This window comes from Lampris incognitus, chromosome 8 (genome assembly GCF_029633865.1).
Source record: "Lampris incognitus isolate fLamInc1 chromosome 8, fLamInc1.hap2, whole genome shotgun sequence".
Lineage (NCBI taxonomy): Eukaryota > Metazoa > Chordata > Actinopteri > Lampriformes > Lampridae > Lampris > Lampris incognitus.
Genome location: NC_079218.1, coordinates 43,272,036 through 43,294,246, shown reverse-complemented (window position 1 = coordinate 43,294,246; position 22,211 = coordinate 43,272,036). Strand labels below are relative to the sequence as shown.

Below are 22,211 nucleotides of genomic sequence, written 5' to 3'. Positions count from 1 at the left end.
GCATGACAAAATCATCCACAACCACACTGCAGTTCTTGGTCAGAAAACCTAATTATTATTCTATTTAAAACTGTTGGGCTGTTTTGACTAGATGGGGGGCGGGGCGTTTGCATCTTGTGTGACTCACTGGTGCCCTCTCGCGTTTCCGGGACGTGTGCGCGCTAGACGGTTTACGTGCTACGTCACTACGCACCACCAGCTGTTAGCGGTCATATCTCGACTCCCAGCATTGTGCTTATCCGCTGGCTCACGCCTGTTATTTTTTTGCAGTTTAAGAAAAAGAAATATGCGGTTTGTCAAGCTCTGAATAGCTAACCGTGTACTGCCATGAGTGTTTTGCATCGCGTCATTCAAAGAGGACTCCTAAACAGTCGGTCGTCATGTCGTTTCGCGACAGGACAGTGGGAGACGAGCGGTTGCGTGCCTCCGATGGCTCGCACATCCTCCAGCTCATCCAGGTAGCAGTGTTAGCTGTTAGCTGGCTGAAATGTCCTCTATGCCACAGCCCGTCTAATATAGGCTATCCCATAAGCTAAAGCTATGGAAACGTACCCTGGCGTTTCACAGCGTATAGACAGCCTTGCTATCTATATCACGGCTATATATGTTTGCCGTCTGCGGTGTAGTTACACGTTCACAGGGGCAGCTTCCTTTAGATTGCTTGTAGGACATCCAGTTTGAGGGTTAGCTTACATTTAACCTCGTAGAGCCCCTGCGCCCACACTTGACATGGCGTGGGCTTATGTCTGAACTGCAAAGACCGTTTTAGGGAAACGGTTTGTTATAGTTTCCGAATAGTCCCTGATATATGTTATATACTGTTGTTTGAGTCGAAGAAATGGGGCTATCGTTAACGTTTAGGTGTTGTAACCTACAGCATAGCCAAGAATGTCTTGGTTATCATTAAAGCTCGATTTAAAAGTCGGCTCAATTCTAAACACTTGAGATATTTTTTTATTATGTTTTCATTAATGGTATAACATTTTAAACCACAGGCTGACTAATAACCATTGTTCGTTATTTCAGCACAGTCAGTTTGACCTATGACGTGTTTGATGGGAAGGGGGAGAGCACACCATTGGTGTTTCTCCATGGTCTTTTTGGCAGCAAGTCGAACTTCCACTCAATAGCCAAGTCCCTGGTGCAGCGCACAGGCAGGAAGGTAATGTTTACGGTTAAGGTGACACAACACTTTTGTTAACAAAAAAAAATCCTTTCTTATCTAAATAGTTTCTCAGAACTTTTGATAACTTCAGTTTTTACCTGTGCTGTCCAAAGCTGTGTCTGAAATTGCTCCCTATTTTCTATATAGTGCACTATATTCACCTTCCTCCATTTTGTTTGAGTGTCTGAATTCTAACTGTAAAATGTATTCACTATGTAGTGCCCTCAAAAATTCCCACAATGCATCTGAAAATGTAATGCCCAACGCATGTGCACTACTCTGTGCTAAAAATACCGCAATGCATTGCTGCCCCTCTTCTCCCCTCTGCTCATGCACTCTTCACTGTCAAATACCACGTGACAGGAAGAGAACGAGACACGAAATGACAATTCAGTAGTCTCCAAAATCTCCATTTAATACGGCCTATAGAGCACTCTTTTGAGTGTTTCATGTGTAAGTATAGTGAACGGGTGAAAGTGGGTACAATTCTGGACACAGCTCAGGTTTTGTTAGCAGTTACTGCAGGTGTAGCAAAAGTGCTCTGTTTTGTGACCAACACTGTTGGTGCCAACAAGTGACTGTCTAGCTGACAAACCTCATGTCATCCCCCTCCTCTCACCTTTCCCCCCATCCCAAGTGTGCTAACTGTCCTTTGTCCAGTTAGGTGCTGACCGTAGACGCCCGTAACCATGGTAACAGCACACACAGCCCAGTTCTGACCTATGAGGCAATGACCAATGATTTGAAACACCTACTCACCCAGCTTCATATTGACAAGTGCATCCTGATTGGTCACAGTATGGGAGGGAAAGTAGCCATGACGACAGCCCTGACGCAGGTAAAATGTTAACATGAATTTATCATGTCATTTTTGTCCTGACAGCTGATGTGCTCCCAACACCTCACTGTGCATTGCTTACTCTTAGTCATCAACCCTCCTGATCTTCACTTGACAGCGGCTCACTTTTAGTTAAATCCTCATCCCTTTGTAATGGCCTCTCTTCTCCTTCCTTTCTTCAATCGTTCCATCCCTCCCTGCATCTATTTCCTTCCTCTGCATCCCTGCCTAGCCCAGTCTAGTAGAGCGGTTGGTGGTGGTGGACATCAGTCCGGCTCAGACCACCACCCGCACCAACTTCCACCATTACATCCAGGCAATGCAGGATGTGAAGGTCTCCAGTGACCTTCCTCGCTCCACTGCTAGACGAATGGCTGAGGACCAGCTGCGCAAACTGGTCAAGGTCAGGAGCCATTTCTCCTTTCTTATACTTCCATGATTGGTGTGTGCTGTCTGCTCTTTTATCATTAGATAAAAATCTAAAAAAATAGTTTGTTGGGAGTGAGCAGTTCCTCTTCAGGGCTCTCTGAAGGGCATTGCAGCACCGCTAATCTCTGGCAAAGAGTTACCAGGATTAGATGTTATAGTTAATTTTTGATTTACAAAGACTTTGTAGTTAGTTTTGAGTTAAGTAGCAGTTGATGTAGCGTAAGTATCCAGTAGTAATTCCCTCTAGTAATATACTATTTTTATGTACCATAGGAGCACTCAGTGCGTCAGTTCTTGCTAACTAACCTGGTGGAACACAATGGCCAGTATGCCTGGCGAGTCAACTTGGATGCCATCTCAGCACACCTTGAGGACATCATGAGCTTCCCCAGCTTCAACACGACCTATGAAGGCCCCACCCTATTCCTTGGTGGTGCCAGTTCTGCTTATATCAGGTAGGAACAATACAAGCTGCAGTAATGCAAAAAGGTTGGAAAAACTGTTAACAATCGTTCAGCCGTCCGCAGATCAGTGGCAGTGAACAAACGTAAGAGTGGATCAGTTGAATTACATATAACGCATCTGTCTTTACTCTCAACACTTTTGACTTTGCTGACAAAAAATGTTCTCTGGCCCCTGATGAAAACAAGGTGATTACTTCATTAAAACTCACATTTGAAAACATACACTGAGAAGAAATGTGACAACATTTACATTTCATCAAAGTTTTTGTTTTCAAAGGAACATTTTCTTGTTTTGGGCATGTTGTTGGCAAAAAAAATTTCATCATCGTGTCCGTCAATAAAATTGACTATCAACCCACTCTTTTTATTCGCTCTTAATCGCTCTCTCTCTCTTTTGCTTTGCCCCCTACCCATCTCACTCTTGATGCAGCTCCGAGGATTACCCAGAGATCCAACGACTGTTCCCTAATGCTGACATCCAGTACATCCCTGACGCCAGCCATTGGATCCATGCGGATAAACCTTTAGATTTCATCAGCTCCATCATATCCTTCCTACAATCGTAGCTTCCCCCTTGTCCTCCCTCCCTCTCTCCCAGCGAACTCCCGCACTCACCTAAATCCGGTATCAATCGGAGGGCGCCCTCACAGACACTGATGGTGGGCAATCATGCAGCTTCAATGAGAGCAAGTGGCGATATTAACAGTGCTAATATTTTGGTAATCTTTGGACCAAACTCAATTTTCAGTGCGGTCCAATCTAAACTTATAGTATCCTTAAAAGTTCTGTGTAGCCTACTTATACTTTGTATACTATCTCTGCCAGACAGGTCGGTACATCAGTTAGTTTGTACATTGATCGATGTGAAGTTGGCAAGTAGGAAACATACAAAATATGTTTTCATTTTATGACAAAGGAAAGGTTTTGGAGATGTCTTACTAATCCAAAGAACCTCTTATTTGCACAGTATCATTCCGTATGTCAAATAGATTTATGCCGTGGATATTAAAAATTGGCTTTTGGCTAAGCACAATCTGGGGCTGCCACAGTGGATCAGTTTGTTGGTTTAGAAGAGTATATCACTGATGAGATATTTTGGATTCAAAAACCCCAGTATAAGATCAAAAGTAAAATGAGATGCAAAGATTTACTGTCATGCAAAGTGGAATGTTCAGCAAAAAAAATTGTTTCTTTTTGATAAGGGCAATTAACTGCATATGTCAAGGAAAGCCTCTTACTCTGCAAGAAAAGCTTCCTGCAGGCTGTATGTGCACAACTGCTTGTTTAGAAAAAAAAAGAAAAGACTATGGTTGCACATTTAGCATTGGGTATGCAGTTCATCTCAGGCCTTTTCTGTATCCTCTCCTCTGCATAGATGCATCATTATTAGATATTGGTCACTCTTACAACTTCAATGTCAAGGTCACTGAGAGAGGTGGCGGTAACTTTCTAAGCCAGTAACAAAAATTAAGCTCAAACTGTGCAAGTATCAATGTGAAAATCCCCAGGTTGCAACTGTTTATTCAAGTAATTATTCTCTATGACAGTTATCTTACCTGTCCCCATCTGGTAAGGAGCCATGTTCTTGCTGTATTGCCTGTGTAGTTTGCCAGTCAGTGTTTTCATGTAAACGGTTCCATTCTTATTGTATATATTGAGGGGATTGACAGTAAATATATTACCTGTGTCACACTTAATCAACGTAGATAATGTAGAAGCAAGGATATATGCTGCAACAGTAAGTTCTTAGTCTACTGCTGTATTTGAGATGGAAATCCAGTTGAACAATGAAACTGCCATGTGTACGTTCGATGAGTGAGCAGGGTGTTGCATATGTGGACGTGCCTCTTGTCTAGCGTTCCGTTTTCAGCTCTGTTAAACTTGATGAAATGGTTTACAGGGGATACCTAACAGAATTGAGATTGGCAGCTGGGTTGCCAGTTCTGTGTGAGGTGTATCACAGGGAATCTTTACCTGCGAGGGTTGAGCATGTATTGCATTTTGTATATAATTTCATGGCACTAAATTTTGAATCCAGTCAGTGTTGTACGCCTATGCCAGTTCTGGACAAGTATACCTGGCTGCAGCCTGCAGAACGGGGTTGGCGACCAACGTTGAATGTTTTATCTCACCCACCGTTTGATTTGATTGGTTTAACTGTCAAATTTGGGCAGGGTTAAATGTCGATTTGGCCGGGGTTAAACATTGATTTCATTGGTTTGGACTTTGGTTTGGGCGGGGTTATATAGGGTTTAGGTTGGGGGTGGGTGGGTGGGATTAAATGTTCGACACTGAACCCCGCCCCGTTCTGCAGGCTGCAGCCAGGTACTCCTCGTTCCGGAAGATGTGGAATCAATTATGATCTGAGAGAAACTCAGCCCTATTTTATGTGTGATTCTACATTAGATTTGTCAAGCAACCCCCCCCTTTTCCATTTAAACCTCTGCCAACATGGTCAGGTTTGTTGTTACACATTTAAAAGGACGTAGAAGGGGGTTGGGGCTGGTTTACTGAAGCAGCTGGATGCTGGCTCTGCATCATCTGTCACCAGGCTGTTGGACAAGAATGTGTCAGAAGCTAACATTTGACTTGATAAAACAAAAGTGGACCTTTTTTTGTGGCGCTGAAATGTTCTATGGAGACCGTAACAATCTAATCGGGAGTGTGTGTTGTTTAATATGAGCATGCCTTTTCCTCGTTTGACCTCGTGTGTGAGTTTGTCATGTTGTTTCAGTGCTATATATGCTTTTGAGTCATCCATTCTACATGAGGGCATTTCTATCTTTAAACGTGTGTGCAAGATGCATATATGAGTGAAATATTTAGATATAAATTGAATATTGAAAATATACAAACTGTATTACTGATACATAATAAAGTATAAACAATAAAACTTTATTTACAACTGAGTGTTGATCCCTCTTATAGCGAGTCTCCTTAACAGCAAAGTGCAACCAATGCTTTTGACTTTGTGACACTGATGAAAATAAATGGCTCTGATTCAGAAAGCCATTTGATGGATTTTTTTTTTCCAGTTTGAGTACAGAATTACCTTTAATCAGTTCTGGCACATTGCAGAACACAGAAAATAAGTGCATCAAGGGAGTTGTCTATATCAAGTTTTAACAACAGCAGAACTACACCATTATCAGACTCAATCTCAACCTCATAAAATCACAAGCAAACACCATTCACAGAGAAAACAATCTTTTCTTCCTGTGGCTACATAATGTAGTAAGCTATGACAGCTGTACGTCCATTTGGACTTACTTTGTGCCACACATCACTATTTCAGTCAAGCGACACAACCTGGAAGCCATCGTCCGTGCCACGCACCGATGCCTGCAGTTCTTGCCCGGATGCATCCTGGTCTCCTGCCCTGTTCTTGCCCCTCCTTAACCTGTCTCTCCAGGTGCGCTGAGGGCTGGCAGGAGGTATGCTGGGAGCCGGGGCGGCAGTGGCTCTCGGACACGTGGAATTTGAAGATGACAAGGATCTGGGAGGAAAGACGTGATTTGAGCCGTTTGAAGGGGTGGCGGGGAGCGAGAAGGAGATGGGCCTCTGGATGGGGGCTCTGTTGGTCCTCCTCATTAGACCCAGACGAGAGGGCTTCCTCTGGGCCTGCTCGGCCTGCTCGGCCTGCTGCTGGCTCAGCAGCTGCTGGTTGAGGATTAGCTGAACATCCTCCTGAGATTTAAGGCAAGAAAAACAGAAAGACAGGTTAACAAGACCAGTTGTGGCTCAAAACATTCACTTTTCTTTACAGACTGAGCTCCTGGAGAGAGGAGAGAGAGCGAGAAAATGCGGGTGGGGACAGGAGCATGTGTGCAAGCTTTGTTTGGACCCACAAAGTGGCAAGAATGTGATTACAGTTTATTTATAAATTTTAAGCTTTCAGCTGACACTTTATCCAGAGCATTGTACAATGAGCACAACACGATAACATCAAATTCCTGGCACACCGACATTGTCAGTACTGAATAGTAAGGAGGGCGAGGCTCAAAAACCACATTGCCTGGACAATAGACGGAACAAATACACAACAGCAAATAAGACGTGATGGATAAGATCAAAGGCAATGAGTGCCGGGTAAAAGAAAAAAAAAGTACAATTTAATTTGCAAAATATGAATAATCTGAGGCGCAAACAGAAGGAAGGTAGGGGAGGCGTTTGTGTGACTAATAGCTTCGAGGAGGAAAGTAGGAAAGGGGCAGATGAAACGTCCACTGTACCACCACCAGCCACCAAATACAGATTTTCTATCTTTTAGATGTTTAAGACTGAATGTTTTTTTGCCAGATGTAGATTCTGCAATAACTGCTCGTGTGATGTTCAGCAGTTCCTGTTTACCCCTGCAGAGCAGCAGGCCACATAGGCCTGATGCTTATACACAGAACTATGCCACCATCTGGCATTGCATATTATGTACAATATTGCATATATGTGTGTATTTCTGCCCAAGCTGCGTGTGTCCTGGTGTTTGTAATGGCTACTGGTTTCAATCAGTAAAACGTGAGTGGTTTTCCAGAGTAACACCTTCTGTGGCTGAGTCCCTTATTCCTGCCTGTCATTCTATTGCCCCCCCCATGTCCATCCATCCATCCATCCATTCATCCAGTATCCAAACTGCTTATCCTGCTCAGGGTCGCGGGGATGCCGGAGCCTATCCCAGCAGTCATTAGGCGGCAGGTGGGGAGACACCCTGGACAGGCTGCCAGGTCATCACAGGGCCCACACACACACATATTCACATCTAGGGACAATTTAGTACGGCTGATTCACCTGACCTACATGTCTTCCGACTGTGGGAGGAAACCGGAGCACCCGGAGGAAACCAACGCAGACGCGGGGAGAACATGCAAACCCCACACAGAGGACGACCCGGGATGACCCCTAAGTTTGGACTACCCCGGAGCTCGAACCCAGGACCTTCTCACTGTGAGGCGACTGCGCTAACCACTGCGCCCCCCCCCCCCCCGATGTCTGTTATGCAATATTACTTTTTCCCTTTTTCCAACACTCTCCAGCTTACCCCTCTTTACAATCCATCCAATTTTTGTTTTCTGTCTCAATCCAACGCTTCACATCTCCAGCATCATTTCAGGGATATGTAGCACCTCAGTGTTTCCTTCTACCACCAATACACCAATTTGATCAAGTAACAACAACTCTGTGATTTCACAATGTGGCAGCCAAAGATCTTGGTGTTACGTTTAATCCCAGCCTTTCCTTTGATAAGCACATTGAAAAAAATCACCAAGACTGCCATTTTTCACTTACATAACATAGCTAACATTCAGTCTTTCCTGTCCATGGCTGATGCAGTGACTCTAATACATACATTTGTTTCATTCAGACTTGATTACTGTAATGTTGTGTTTTCAGGTCTGCCACATGCTCGTACTAAAAATCTTCAGATGGTTCCGAAAGCTGCAGCTAGAATCTTCGGAGCTGTCCCCTGGTCACTGCTCCACCCTCTCTGCTAATCCGAGGGGGACTGCAGACTACCACATGCCTCCTCCGATACATGCGGAGTCACCAACCGCTTCTTTTCACCTGACAGTGAGGAGTTTTGCCAGGGGGACGTAGCGCGTGGGAGGATCACACAATTCCCCCCAGTTCCCCCTACCCCCTGAACAGGCGCCTCGACCGACTAGAGGAGGCGCTAGTGCAGCGACCAGGTCACATACCCACATCCGGCTTCCCACCCGCAAACACGGCCAATTGTGTATTTAGGGACGCCCAACCAAGCCGGAGGTAACACGGGGATTCAAACCGGCGATCCCTGTGTTGGTAGGCAACGGAACAGACTACTATGCCACCCGGACGCCCCCTTTCTGTCTGTCTCTTGCTCCCTCTCGCTGGCTTACCTTCCAGGCCTCGAGCTCCAGAGAGAGCTCCAGCCGTTTCTGTACGGCCTCCAGCAGCTGGTTGTTTAGAGTCATCATCTCAGTCTTACTGCGCAGGAGTTCAGCCTCCATTGCCTTCTTTCTGTAAGACAGCAGAAACAACATGCCCAGAAAAGAAAAAAAAAGCTCAGTGTCTTTTGCAAGCGCTTCCTTCTTTCATGATTCATCTGCTGTTCAGAGGAGGCAAATGTATGTATGTGTGTTCATGTACTTGGTACTCACTTTTCTATGGCCTCGTCCCTGTCCCTTAACGCTTGCTGTAGAATAGCACTGTCCTCCCTTCCATTCTCCTTTGCTGCTCCAGACTTACACGCCTGAGTCAAAAAAAATGTGAAAGTTTGACAGAGAGGTTATGTGTCAATCAATAGAATTGTTAAGGGATATCTATCTATCTATTTATCTAGCTAACTATCTATCTGACAAAGCTGCTATGGGGAATTTGTTTAACAGTCTCGGTTTAATTTTGATGTCTCTGTGACCAGTATAATCAGATGAGATCATTTATTGTTTTTAATAATTCAAAATGCTCGTCTCTGAAACGGGTTCCCCACAAAATCTGACAAATCGATTTATAGCAAACAGACAGGATACATCGCCACGATTAGAGACACATTACCCCATGGCTGTATATCTCACAAACAGCTGTTTTTCCAAAACACCACTTCATCTCTCACTCCCCTCTTCAAAACAAATGCTCGAGCATCCAGAATGTGAATGTCGCTCTGAGCAACAATGACATTCTTCTTCTACAAAACACTGTCGCTTTTGTCCACAAGGGGCAAACAAAGTCAACAAAAATTCCAAACTCCTCATAGCAGTTTAACTTAAAAGCTGCAGTATGTAACGTTGAACAACCCAATGCAAATCCTTCCACCTCTCTCTGCTGCCTCGTATCACTCCGCTAAGCCCCGCCTACCAAATGACCTCCACATCGCTCTTCGGCCCCTTCCACTCGTGTACAACCAGGACATGTCAACGCGAGACTCGTGAAACTTGTTTCGTAGTTGATAATCTACCCATTTAAAAAAGGATTTTTTTCACTGCGAATCTCTTAGTTACGCTAATATTGTTCATGTGAAGCAGCCAATTCGAGTTGCTCTTGTTGATTTTTAGGGCTACAACCACAAGCGACCAGCAGGGTAGGTCGGATGCAAATTGATTGAATATACACACATCCACATTTGTAGAACAGCCAATAGGAACACCCTGTCTCTGAACTGACTTGTGATTGGCTAAAATTTTCCGTCCCAGGCTAGATTTTGAGATGGGTCTGGCGGTGGGCTGAGGACACCTCCAACTACTCCCCACATCCTCCAACATCTCCCACCACCAACCCTCACCCTAACCTTAACCACTCACCTTTATCGAATGCCCATAGCATCATGACGACCCCGACCACGGATGACTAGACTCGCTAGCCCTTGGCTTACGGATCGAACCCATTAGTTGACTGGTTAGTGCAGCCGCCCGTGGTCTGGGATATCCGGATTCGATTCCCGGCTGTGGTGGATTCACGGCTGCCCCTGAATTCGCTACATTGGTGTCAGAAGTGGGATGGTGAGACCGTGAGGCCATTGGAAGCATATGCGCCCAGAAACATGAGGGAGCTGATATGCTGAAGTGCGGGGACACGCTTCCTGAAGGAGGGGGGTAGTGTAATGACCACGGATGCGTAGACTCACTAGCCCTTGGCTAACGGGTTGGACCCTTAAGTTGACTGGTTAGCACAGTCGCCCGTGGTCTGGGCTATCTGGGTTCGATTCCCGGCTGCGGTGGATTCCCGGCTGCCCCCTGAATTTGCTACATTGAGTTGCCTGACAGTGAAACAACCAAAGTGGGAGAAGGTGGAGGTGGAGGTGTCTTCAGTCCACCGCCAGACTCTTGTCGAGATTTTCTAAAGCCTGAATACAGAGCCAAGAGGATGTGCAGCAGTCTAGTTTTCTCTCAGACCACTTTAATTACCATATGCGGAAAGGTTGTTATGGAATTTTTCCCCAATGATGCCATAAAAAAATCTGCCTACCCCAGCTTTAACAGCACAGTACAGTATTCTTTGTCATCCCCTAAACTTGTTGGGCTGCATAGCTGAGCCATGTCTTAAGCTTAAATACCTGAAAGGAGGAGAAAAGTTTCACCTCGGGGGAAGCGACTCGGCTCACCTGTAAGACAAAACTGCCTCATCACGAGAGTTAACCTGCCTCCGTCTCCTGTGACCAACCTTAGTATCTAGGTTGGAGCTTCGGGTCCAACTGTGCTATTTTTCCTCATGTGCGTATTGGGCCACTTTCATGAATAGACACTGTACATGTACAGGCATGCTTTTGTGCTGTACAACAGCACTTGAAAAAATTGTATTTTTAAATATTTATTTTTCCAGTACGGTTCAATTTATTTCACTGACATTGTGTAGTAACAAGCGACAGCATCTTGAATTAAAGGAAGATTATGTCAGTTGGATCAAGATAATGTCACGTGATTCTAAAGTCACTGAAACCAAATGATTTGTGTTCCACCAAATAACAACGATCTCAGCCCATTAGCATATTTTCCATCTCTTTCAACACTCAATGCAAGATTAAATTATTTATTTTCACAAAGTTTTTTTTTCTTTTGCAATGTCATTACTGTTGCTTATCTCCTTTCCTTTGCCTCTATGCCCATGTGAAATTTAAACAGGTCTTTGAGTAAGTCCAGCTCTCACTGTCAAATCAGTGTAGATCAAGTGTAGATTTGGATGGCAGGGCTAAGACAAGAAGTAACTCTACTGGAATGCAGCAGGGTTTACACCGACCTGTTTGGTGTGGCTGATGGCCAGCTTGCGGGCAACACCCTGCAGCTGGTTCAGAGCGGCGTCTAGACAGTTCTCCTGACCGGTGGGCTCCGCTGGACTAGACTTTGGTTCTGTCAGAGGGTACAGCAGCCTCAGAATGGAGAGGACCTCCTCTGTGACCTGAAGGGATAGTATAAGGTGATGAAAAGCATACTGGCAAGTACATAGTGGAGCAGTGATACTCAGTCAAATGACTGAGTATGTGTGTGTGTAGGTTTCCTTTCCAACCCATCACTACACCAGCTGATCTCACTGATCTCACCAGACAGGAGAGGACTAAACAGTACAATCAGCTGGTGTACTGATGGGATGGAAATAAAATCTGCATACACATGGTGCATGGGTGAGGACTACTGCTATTTATTGTAGAAATATGTTGTGTGTGTGTGTGTGTGTGTGTGTGTGTGTGTGTGTGTGTGTGTGTGTGTGTTCAACTACATTTGTGAGGACCAACTTGACTTTTTAACCATTAGAGTGAGGACATTTTTGCAAAGTTTTTTGGGCGGCACAGTGGCACAGTGGTTAGCGCTGTTGTCTCACAGCAAGAAGGTCCTGGGTTCGAACCCCAGGGTTGTCCAACCTTGGGGGGTCATCCCAGGTAGTCCTCTGTGGGAAGTTTGGATGTTCTCCCCGTGTCTGCGGTGGGTTTTCTCCAAGTGCTCCGGTTTCCCCCACCATCAAAAAGACATGCATGATAGGGTTTATACTCCTGTCTGTGCCCCTGACCGAGGCATGGCAAGACGAACAGGAGTTGGTCCCCGGGCACTGCATGGCGGCTGCCCACTGCTCTTAGCTACACAGCTAGGATGGGTTAAATGCTGAGAAGAATTTCCCCATGAGGATCAATAAAAAAAAATTTTTAAAAGTGGGGACATTTTGGCCAGCCCTAACTTTTTTAAGGGTCTATTTTAGGGTTAGGACTTGGGTTTAGGGTTTTGTGTGTGTGTTTGTGTGTGTGTGTGCGTGTTACCCTCTCTCTGTGTTTGCTCCATCCTGGTCCATCTCTGCTCTCCTGCAGTTTGTCCACCTGGGCCTTAAGCTTAAGACTGCGCCTCCGAGACAGCTCCACCTCTCTGCGCACCTCCTTTAACTACACATCAGTACATACACGCACAAACAAACACTGTTTCAGCATCTTTGAATATGCCATTTTACCTCTTTTATGTGTACTGGAACAACTTACCAGTACACATAAGATCTACTCAGACCCAAGAGACTTTTAAATCTTGGTTAAAGACCTACCTCTTCTCGCTGGCATTCAATTCAAGTTGAGTTTGACACCGTGATTTTATTGTGGAAATATACTTTTACTCTTGTGTTTTATTGTTTACATTTTAATTTCTTTATTTTACTGTCTTTTTTTTACATATATTTTTATATTCATATGTGTTACTTATTTTATATTGTATTTTAAGCTTGCGCAGCACTTTGGTTCAACTGTGGTTGTTTTAAATGTGCTATATAAATAAACTTGACTTGACTTTTAACCACATACATTTTCATTAAATAGAGCAATTTATTATGAGTGTGCAGCCATACATGGGAAAATGACTTATCAGGGCACTTGAACGAAGTGTAAACGGAAGCACATCTTATCTAGATTCCTGAAACTAGCTGATAAATCCAGTCATACTGGCTGTGGTCATTTTCAGTATGTTTACATGCCACAAATCTGCACAAAGAAATGCGTGAACACACACACACACACACACACCAAGATAACTGACTAATAAAGACTGTGTGAGGAGACACAGTATTCGTCCCACACATTTTCCCCATTTAACGTTCATTGTCATAAGTCAGGCTCCATCACCGTCAGCTGATGATGTATCCCCTCTGCTGAAAAGTGTTTTTCCCCCACAACAGAAAACCACAAGCGTTGGCTGTGCTTCACTCCTGCCTGAGAGCTGTGTGGCCACCGCGTCAAAATGATTCAGATGATATTTATCACACTGACTCACATTTCTCTTCGTCGGTATGCAAAAAAAAAAAAAAAGCCTTGCGTCAATATATTTTGTCATTTTTAAGGTACAATCCTGTCACAGCTGTGATTTTCCCCTTTGGATTATGCTCAAAATGTGATTTAAAGGTAAACTACAAGCCTAAACGAGGACCTAATTAACGCTTTCGTCTCATTGCCACAAAAGATGACTCTTCACAAATGTTTGAGTTCTCCAGAACTATGAAAACAATCCATCTCCCAAGGCCAAAGGCACACTTGTTGAACAAACAAACAAACACATAAAGACCCTTGTATCATACTGTGTCTGAGACAGGTCCAAGAGTCCTGCGTCTGCCAAGCGGTCTTCCACTCCTGATCAGGTCCGGCAGGGTGGTGTCGACGTAATTCCTCTGTGACGGGCTCCCACTGTCTTTATTCAAGGTTTGCGCTTCTGAAGTGTCCTGTGTCCCTGCCGGTGTCGGGCCACCCGGAGCGTCGCCCTCCTCCTCGGACGGAGAGGGAACGATGCTCTCCAGAACCACAGCCAACTCCTCGTGACCAAAAAGATTCATGTCTTCTAAGGTCAAAATAGGAACCAGGTTGTCAATGGACACCTGATCAGCAACATCCTCTTCTTCTACAGTCAGAGACAACAGCCCATCAGAGTTCGAATCCGCCCGCTCTTGTTTGTCTCCTGGTTCTTCTGGGTCCACAGTGGTTCCACAGTCCAGCGACTCCGGATCTGGTTCAGGTTCTGATGTTGGGGGCAGGACTGTGGGTTGAACAGTTGAAGAGGTGCTTCTGAGTGATCCCCGCTGTCTGTCCTGCAGCGTGTTCAAAGAGGAGCAAAGTCTATCCATGGCAGTGAAGTGAGGTTTCATCCTCTCATTGAGGACTGAGAAAGGCACGGAGTCATCCATGGGACGCTCCGATAGGTCCGCCGCGGCAGAAAAGCAGAAGTTAAATCTCAGTGAGTCATTGCAGTATGATGTGTGCGTAAGAGAGACTAAGCAAGAGAGAGAGAGAGAGAGAGAGAGAGAGAGAGAGAGAGAGAGAGAGAGAGAGAGAGAGAGAGAGAGAGAGAGAGAGAGAGAGAAAAAAATTGAAGAAGGGAGGGGGACAACTGGAATGTCTCCCGACTTGTTTTTCCTGAACTTTGTCTTTTGCAAGGGCACGGCCTGTAATGTCACTTGGAGGCTGTGCTTGTTTGGTCTGGCTTCTCTTCCTCCCTTTTTTTTTTAAAACTGCTTTGAGAACAGTGCGAACTGGATGGCAGGTGGAAACATTCCACAGCTGCAGTTCTACCAGACCCGGAAGGCACTTTGATTCTCTCACACAACAGTCGGTGACAGGTTACACAGGCCTGCGGCATGGCACCTGTTTTAGACTGCTCTGTTATCACCTCTCCATTCCAGAGGACAGGAAGGTTAAGGAAGACAAGGGATGGTGCATTAAAGTAAACAAGCGACAAAATGGCTGAAGTCAGTGGAAAAAGTTACACAGTGAATGGAAGTTAGGTTTAACTGCTTCCAATTTTGTAAATTTGTATACTTAATAAACTAAAAAAAATAATAAAAAAGTACATGAGCCACAACTACATAATCTTGACTTTACATACTGGGTGTAATAAACTAACATATTCGTTAGTTATTGTAGTCATGCCCCACCAATTCTAGATGATGCAAGGTGCAGACGTCTGGTGCAAAATAGTGAGAACAGAATCTCAACACATCAGACTGAATATTAGGATTCTCACAGCAGCTCCTGTACACATGCAGTGTGTATGGTAGAGCCCAGTCTAAGGAACGGTCCTATCAAAATACAAAAGGCTGCATGTGGGTCTTTGCATATTATCTTGCATCTTTTTTAAGAGCCTGACCTTGTTTATCGGCTTCTACAGAGCACTTCAATTGTAAGTAGATGTACTTAACACTTAAAGTGATGTACCGTACATTTCTGACATTTTTTCGTCTTAAATTTTGCCACATGCATGTTTTTTTTGGGGGGGGGGCGTTAAAACTCATCCTAAAACTACAACAAATGTGACCACAGTGACACATTTATACCAGCGGCTGCATGGCCAGGGCAGAAGCACCGGTTTGCTTTCTCTCTTAAACGCCGCGAATACAAAGGCTTTCCAAGTTTAATTTTATTATTATTATTACTATCATTATTAAGTACCCTTTACTGAGGGGAAACAGGCCTGAGAAAACAGCTTGTTTTCGATAGGACCATTCCTTTCGAAGGAGTCCCTCTTAATCGCAAATAAATCCAAACTCCAGGAACAGTCGTGAGAAAATAAATAAACGAGACAAAACCTGCTGATAAGAGACGGCTGTGACCCAGACTTCCCTTCCTCCCTGGTCACACAGAGACTCGGTGTGTCGGATATCGCCATGTCCGTGTTGTTCCTATGGCATCGTAATCAACGTGGCTCCAGGACCATCATTACAGCGGACCAATCACGTTGTTGTGCTGCCGTGCCTTTGCGATTTGGGGTTAGCCATCAGCTAAGTTAAGGTTAGCTATCGGTTAAGTTAAGGTTAGCTATCGGTTAAGGTTAGCTATCCGTTGAATTAAGGTTAGCTATCGGTTAAGGTTAGCTATCGGTTAAGTTAAGGTTAACTAATGGTTACGGTTAGGGTAAGGCAAGTGTTAGGTTAAGGTTAGCTATCGGTTAAGTTAAGGTTAGCTATCAGTTAAGGTTAGCTATCGGTTAAGGTTAGCTATCCGTTGAATTAAGGTTAGCTATCGGTTAAGGTTGGCTATCAGTTAAGGTTAGCTATCGGTTAAGTTAAGGTTAGCTAATGGTTACGGTTAGGGTAAGGCAAGTGTTAGGTTAAGGTTAGCTATCGGTTAAGGTTAGCTATCGGTTAAGTTAAGGTTAGCTAATGGTTACGGTTAGGGTAAGGCAAGTGTTAGGTTAAGGTTATGTTAGGTTAGCTTTGGTATTTTCCCCGATCTTTTTCCCAGTGTCGCAAAGGCACGACACCACGACGTGATTGGTCCGTTGTAACGACGGTCCCCGAGCCACAGTAATTATGACGTCGTGGGAACGATCAGATCGACAGACCCGCGTGCGAGCTAGGCACACTGCCAACTGGTGCTGGCATTAAAAGGGGCTGTGCACATTTTGCATGGTTGTTTATCAGAATGACCTCATTCCCTTATTTAACAAACAAGTGCTTTGTGGCGATATTCCCCATTTACTTATCGTCTCTAAGTTAATCAGGCTGAAAATAAGAGAACATGACCGCTGCCAGCATTGCAATTTGCTTGACTCTAATTTATTCTGGTTGGATTTTTTTTTCTTCCTGTAAATCTAAAAATCAAGCTGGTGGATTTGCAAATTAGAAATTCAAACACAGCACAGAGGGGAAAACACTGAAATATACGCCAAGAAACGCATACTGCGAAACTACACGACGTAGTGGCAGCACAGTGCCAAATCCTCCGTGACGGTTTCCAGCGCAGCTTGACTTGATTGAGGCGCATTTAGAAACTTGTGCCAATACAGTGAAACAAGGCAAAACAAGGCTGATCAACTCTCCCCTACTGGAAAAGTGAAACACCCCCCCCCCCAAAAAAAAACAAAAGCTCAGAACAAACCGATAATCAGATACAAGTTAGATTTAAACCATTAACATGTTTTTCACTTTTTTTTAAAGAAAAATATTTCAGTATTCAAATAGAATATATGTCTTGCTAAAAAGTCTACATGTTATCTTTTATCACAAACTGCTTGGAAATGCTTTATTTACAAAGAATCTTGGAGGTCACTGGTATAGTATATTTCAATTAATTTATCAAGTATAGCCCAAAATGTGCTTTCTGCAGGAGACAATGAGCACTTCTCTAATGGTTACATGCTGCTGTTTCCAATGTTATTATCAATGTAGTTAGTCTATTGGCCCCCTTTTCTATCCTTTGTAAACAATATTTCACATATCCTTGAATGGGCAGTGTCAAATTCTTCAGCATCAGCTCACATGATCCTCTTCATCTTTCCCCTCCTCTTCTTTGTTCCTTACTACAGTTCTGTTTTCTTCTTTCTGGCGTTGCTAGTACTGGCAGCGCACCTGAAGCCCAGGTTGTCAGAGGCTGAGTCAGGAGTATTGCCCATCCTACAGATCATAGATAAGTAACTGTTAAGTCGCTCAAAGCTATAGCCAGCCTTCACTGCACGCTCACAAATATACAGTATATAGCCCCCCCCCCCCAAAGGATTTCACAACTTGTTTTGTTTTTGCAATCAAAACAACCAAGTTTATTGTGATAATTTTGAACATTTTCCACATTTCTCAACATTTTGAGTGATCTACTAATATTAACGAACTTGAACAAGGTCATATTGGAGACTGAAATGTATGGTTAATTGAAATGCGTATAAAAAACTCATACTTGGGTGCATAATACAAATTTGGAACATTTAATTTGCATCAATAAATAGCCTAATGATATAAAGCTTGAGATGCCACTTCATTAGCAAATAAGTCCCAATAAACAATCAGGACAAGCTTTAAAACTTAATAATACAGTGTCAACATGATTCATTTCAGTAACATATTGAATGCAAACAAACACAAACCAAGAACAGAACGTCTCCCTTTTCATAAGACCATTATCTATGTTGTGTGTGTTTGTCTTTGTGTGTCTAAAAGTGGAGGTAAAAACAGTTCATACCCACTTTGATGTAAAACTTAAATTTGTTATTCCGCTCCGTTTTTTGTGCTTATGTACTTGGCAAAGGTGATTGTTTGCTCATTGCCACAGGCAGTTCATCTACCAACTAGTGAGAGCAGGTATCATGAGAAAAACTGGAGAGACAGAATAACCGATGACCCACCTGGTAGTTATTCGTGCCTTGTGATTGGCTGATCCATCTTTAGTGTCAATCCATGAAGCACCACGCAGGACATACATCTGCTGTGCTCCATGAAACGGCGTGGCGGTCCATTCCCAAGCATTTCCCATCATGTCATACAGTCCTGTGGAAAGACTTGACAGTAGTCCTCTTGTAGGATAAAAACACATTCAGTCAGGGATGTCGTTTTGTTTTTTGTTTTTTTGACCTTGGACATGCCAGTTTGAATATGGAGAAGTCTGACAAAGATCCAGGACACCCTCTAATCTGGCAAAAGACACTCTCTGAGGTTGCTGTGTTGACAGAAGGACCTCTTTCTGGGCAATGCAATGACACAAATGGATTTCAAGGCAATAATACAGTTGTTTTTTTTAAATTTAGTACAATTTTTTATTTAGTACAATTATTGCCTTGTATAACAATTTCAAGGCAATAATAACTGTTTAACCACTGATTCTTCATTATGTCTTCCTTTGGAAGTCCATACAAAGGGAATTTGTCTTCACACTGAAGAAAATAGTGTCTTCTTGACATTGCGATACGCACTAACCAAACTTCCCGGCTTCCTCTCTACCAAGCTTTGTTTGAGTCCCCCCACCTCCGCTATATCTAACTTTGTTTGAGGGCGGTCCAAACTAGCCACTAGGCAGGCTTTATGAAAATGTGTTACAGTGACGTAGATAAGTAACAGAAGAAAATGCTGGACTACAAACAAGGCGTTTCAGGCAGTGTTTTCTGTCAGAGAGAATTAGTCGCTTTGGTGTGGCCTTTTGGCTTTGTAACTGCAGATGTTTTACATGCACCTCCCAGCTATATAACACACTAAAGGAAAGGGAAAACCCCCTAAAAACATGACAGTCTTTAACTGTGTTGTGTAGAGGGCAGTTTGATGGATACATACCAAAACTGTTCTGAGGAGGAAAAGCTGTGACAGGGGAGATACCATGATAACCATCTTCTGCAGTATCTCCATCCGGAAACAATCCCTAAAACACAGAGCATTAAAACAACAAAAATAAGTACTTTGATCATTATATTTTCGAATCACATTTTTTGCATCAAAACACATAATGACACTGCTCACGACAGTACAGGGTATACATTACTGATACGAATGTAGCTATGCACTGGGCTGACCTGCCACAGGTTGGTTCGGTTGGACTGAAACTTGTTTCCCCAAGGATACGTCCTACCTTAAACACACAGGAAAGAGGTGGGGGGGGATAAGCACATCCCATACACAAACTATCTTATGTCTGTCTTCTTTGACAACAGTAAAGACGTGAGATGCTGCTAGTAATGCAAGACCAAAAAAAAGGCAAAAACATTTAGTGATTCTGCAAAAATAGCTTTCAACAAAATGCACTGATTCTGTGTTGTGAACGCTGGAATTCCTTAATGATTTCTGGGGTTAAATCAATTTCACTCATGAAGGGGAGATGTTAAGGGGAATAGAGATGGGTCAAAGAAGGCAGCAATTGTTACTGACAACATTTAATGTGCTCTATGTATACCCTGTAGTCCCCCACGTGCAGCCCATTCCCACTCTTCCTCAGTGGGTAGTCTCTGCCCCTTCCAGTGGCAGAAGGCCTGGGCATCATTCCAGCTCACTTGAACCACTGGGAAGTTGAGGCGTTCCCGTATACCTGAGCCAGGACCTGCAGGCTGTACAACAGAGGCTCAGATAAATGAAAGAACAGTGAGGGCAAGGAGGGAAAGTAAAAACAGGGACCTGCTGCACTCCAAAGATAAAGTGGAAAAAACATTTGTGCCTACCTATTTTGGACTTTTTTACTTGAGATGGTAGGTACTGTACAAATGCCTTTATTGTTACAAGTTTAACAGAATATATACCAGGAAAGGATAAGGTTGACCTCACCTGTCTCCAAAATACCCCCTTTATAGGCAACCACCAAGGTGCAGACTGTTTGGCAAAGAAACAATATAATCAATCAAGAGAAAAACATAGGTACCATAATTCCCCAAAAGCTATTCGCAGGGAACAGATATATTTTCCCAGAAATAATGATCAATGGAACACAGCTGAATTACCTCTATCCTCTCTGTGACCTTGCTCTTCAGCTCTTCTGATACAAAATCTTGAAATACGAAACTCCAGCCAAATGTCTCAGCTTCCGTTTTATATTTCTCTGCTCTCACAAAGTCTCTGTGTTGGATAGAGACAAATAGTTGAGTCAGTGTATATTCAATCGACTATCACACTCCCATTAACAGTTAAAATCCTTCAGAGGGGTTTTCACCTGAAATCAGCATTTGTGACAGGGTATCTGTCTATTCTGAAGGGGCCAACTGTGACTTCTTTCGTTGGGGACTCTCCGTCTCTCCCATCGGGCGCATCTGTTCCCATTGTTAGCTTTCCTCCCGGGATGTCCACCACCCCTTCGTCATCTGGAGAATGACAGGAACATGGTAACTAACTGTAATAGATGCACACACTTGCCTTATCGAAATTCATTGGCAATGGTCTTTCTTCGCCAGAGATGTACGTGACCCAGTTAACACAATCTGGCGAGCATATTAAAAATGTGAATGGTCTGGTTGCGTGATTTCCATTCGTAAAGGCTCCACTCACCTGACAACGCTATGCAGAAGATAGCGGAAATCCACAAGGCAAACTTGGCATGCATTGCTGAGTATTAAGTGGCGTTAACTGAAGTAACAGTTTGGCATGTTAAACTTTAGGTTTGGCAAACCTTCCGGAGTTAGCTAACGTAAGGTCTCGCTCTTTGACATGTTTCACGTTTCCGCTGCTCCTCGTCGGACATTTTTTACTGTAGGACAGGAAGCGGGTCCGACAGGGGAAATATTCCGTCACACCGAAGAGTTCATTACTGTTACATTACCACGTATTATACCGAAAACTTTTACCAGACATGAGACCGTCTTGACACGCAATATAGACATAAAGGCAAACGTCAACGTCAGACATAGACAAGGGTTGGAGACACGGGCACATTAAGCTTCCGCTGGACAAACGGGAAACTGGTTTCCATCAAAGATTAAACAGTACCTTAGTGTCTTGATACATGCTCAATAATCCGGGTAAGAAAACCAGAGTTGAATCAGTTCATCTGGACACGTTTATTGACAGAAGCATACCTTAAAGAGTACCTGCAAGTAGATTCAGATATAGGTCTTAAATGAGCGCTTTAATGGATGAGTACTGCTCTACCTAATATGTGACCAATGCAGTAAGGTGCTTTATTATCCATGGGTTGCACAGGACTACACCAAGACACACACACACACACACACACACACACACATATATATATATAAAAAATTGGCACTACATCAGTAGCTTTCCACTGAGTTTACCGTTTCAAACCCGGGACATTATTTTAAGGTGGAAGCCAACATACAGAACATGAACGTTGACTCATCAGGATACCCTTGCTTGGGCTATTTGATCCAGTACACTTAAATAACTGGTCAAAAATATGAAACATTCCAAATCTTAAACCTTCTGATAAAAGATCCAGGCCTCTAATGTGCAATGTCGTGAAATGGCATTTTCTCAATCAGTGAATGCAAGATCAGCAATTTGCCAGGAAAAGAAAGATTGCAATTTCTTGTTTTTTTGTGTGTGTGTGAGTGATGTCTGCAAGTGCTAGAAGCTGTTGTGTACTTGAGTCAAATTCTTCATGTGCATAGGTAACACTTGGCCAATAAAGTTGATTCTGACTCTGAAATAAAATCTAGTCCAATGCAGAGTTATAAGAGCTCCACAAAGAGGTAATTCACAACAT

General features: G+C 43.6%; 3 protein-coding genes and 1 long non-coding RNA gene across 4 annotated transcripts; 2 read left to right on the top strand and 2 right to left on the bottom strand.

Annotated features, from left to right (window-relative positions):
- The first annotated feature begins 209 nt into the window (after positions 1–209).
- Positions 210–5,148, top strand: abhd11 (abhydrolase domain containing 11). Its single transcript, XM_056284667.1, has 6 exons — positions 210–458; positions 1,027–1,162; positions 1,830–2,003; positions 2,236–2,406; positions 2,706–2,887; positions 3,327–5,148. Exons 1-6 carry the CDS (start codon positions 328–330, stop codon positions 3,460–3,462), a joined length of 930 nt encoding a protein of 309 aa, XP_056140642.1. The 5' UTR covers positions 210–327; the 3' UTR covers positions 3,463–5,148.
- A 53-nt stretch (positions 5,149–5,201) lies between these two features.
- bicdl2l (bicaudal-D-related protein 2-like) lies at positions 5,202–14,596 on the bottom strand. The gene is made up of 6 exons (XM_056284666.1): positions 13,898–14,596; positions 12,606–12,725; positions 11,597–11,755; positions 9,028–9,119; positions 8,767–8,887; positions 5,202–6,583 (listed from the first exon to the last, which is right to left on the bottom strand). Exons 1-6 carry the CDS (start codon positions 14,495–14,497, stop codon positions 6,188–6,190), a joined length of 1,488 nt encoding a protein of 495 aa, XP_056140641.1. The 5' UTR covers positions 14,498–14,596; the 3' UTR covers positions 5,202–6,187.
- A 1,305-nt stretch (positions 14,597–15,901) lies between these two features.
- Positions 15,902–16,546, top strand: LOC130116676 (uncharacterized). Its single transcript, XR_008810597.1, has 3 exons — positions 15,902–16,264; positions 16,338–16,421; positions 16,506–16,546. It is a non-coding gene; the product is annotated as an uncharacterized LOC130116676 (long non-coding RNA).
- Positions 16,547–16,848: 302 nt separating this feature from the next.
- On the bottom strand, positions 16,849–21,246 carry sumf2 (sulfatase modifying factor 2). The gene is made up of 9 exons (XM_056285093.1): positions 21,035–21,246; positions 20,703–20,850; positions 20,494–20,608; positions 20,321–20,365; positions 19,956–20,106; positions 19,579–19,634; positions 19,343–19,427; positions 18,424–18,565; positions 16,849–17,701 (listed from the first exon to the last, which is right to left on the bottom strand). Exons 1-9 carry the CDS (start codon positions 21,087–21,089, stop codon positions 17,608–17,610), a joined length of 891 nt encoding a protein of 296 aa, XP_056141068.1. The 5' UTR covers positions 21,090–21,246; the 3' UTR covers positions 16,849–17,607.
- Between the last annotated feature and the right edge of the window lie 965 nt (positions 21,247–22,211).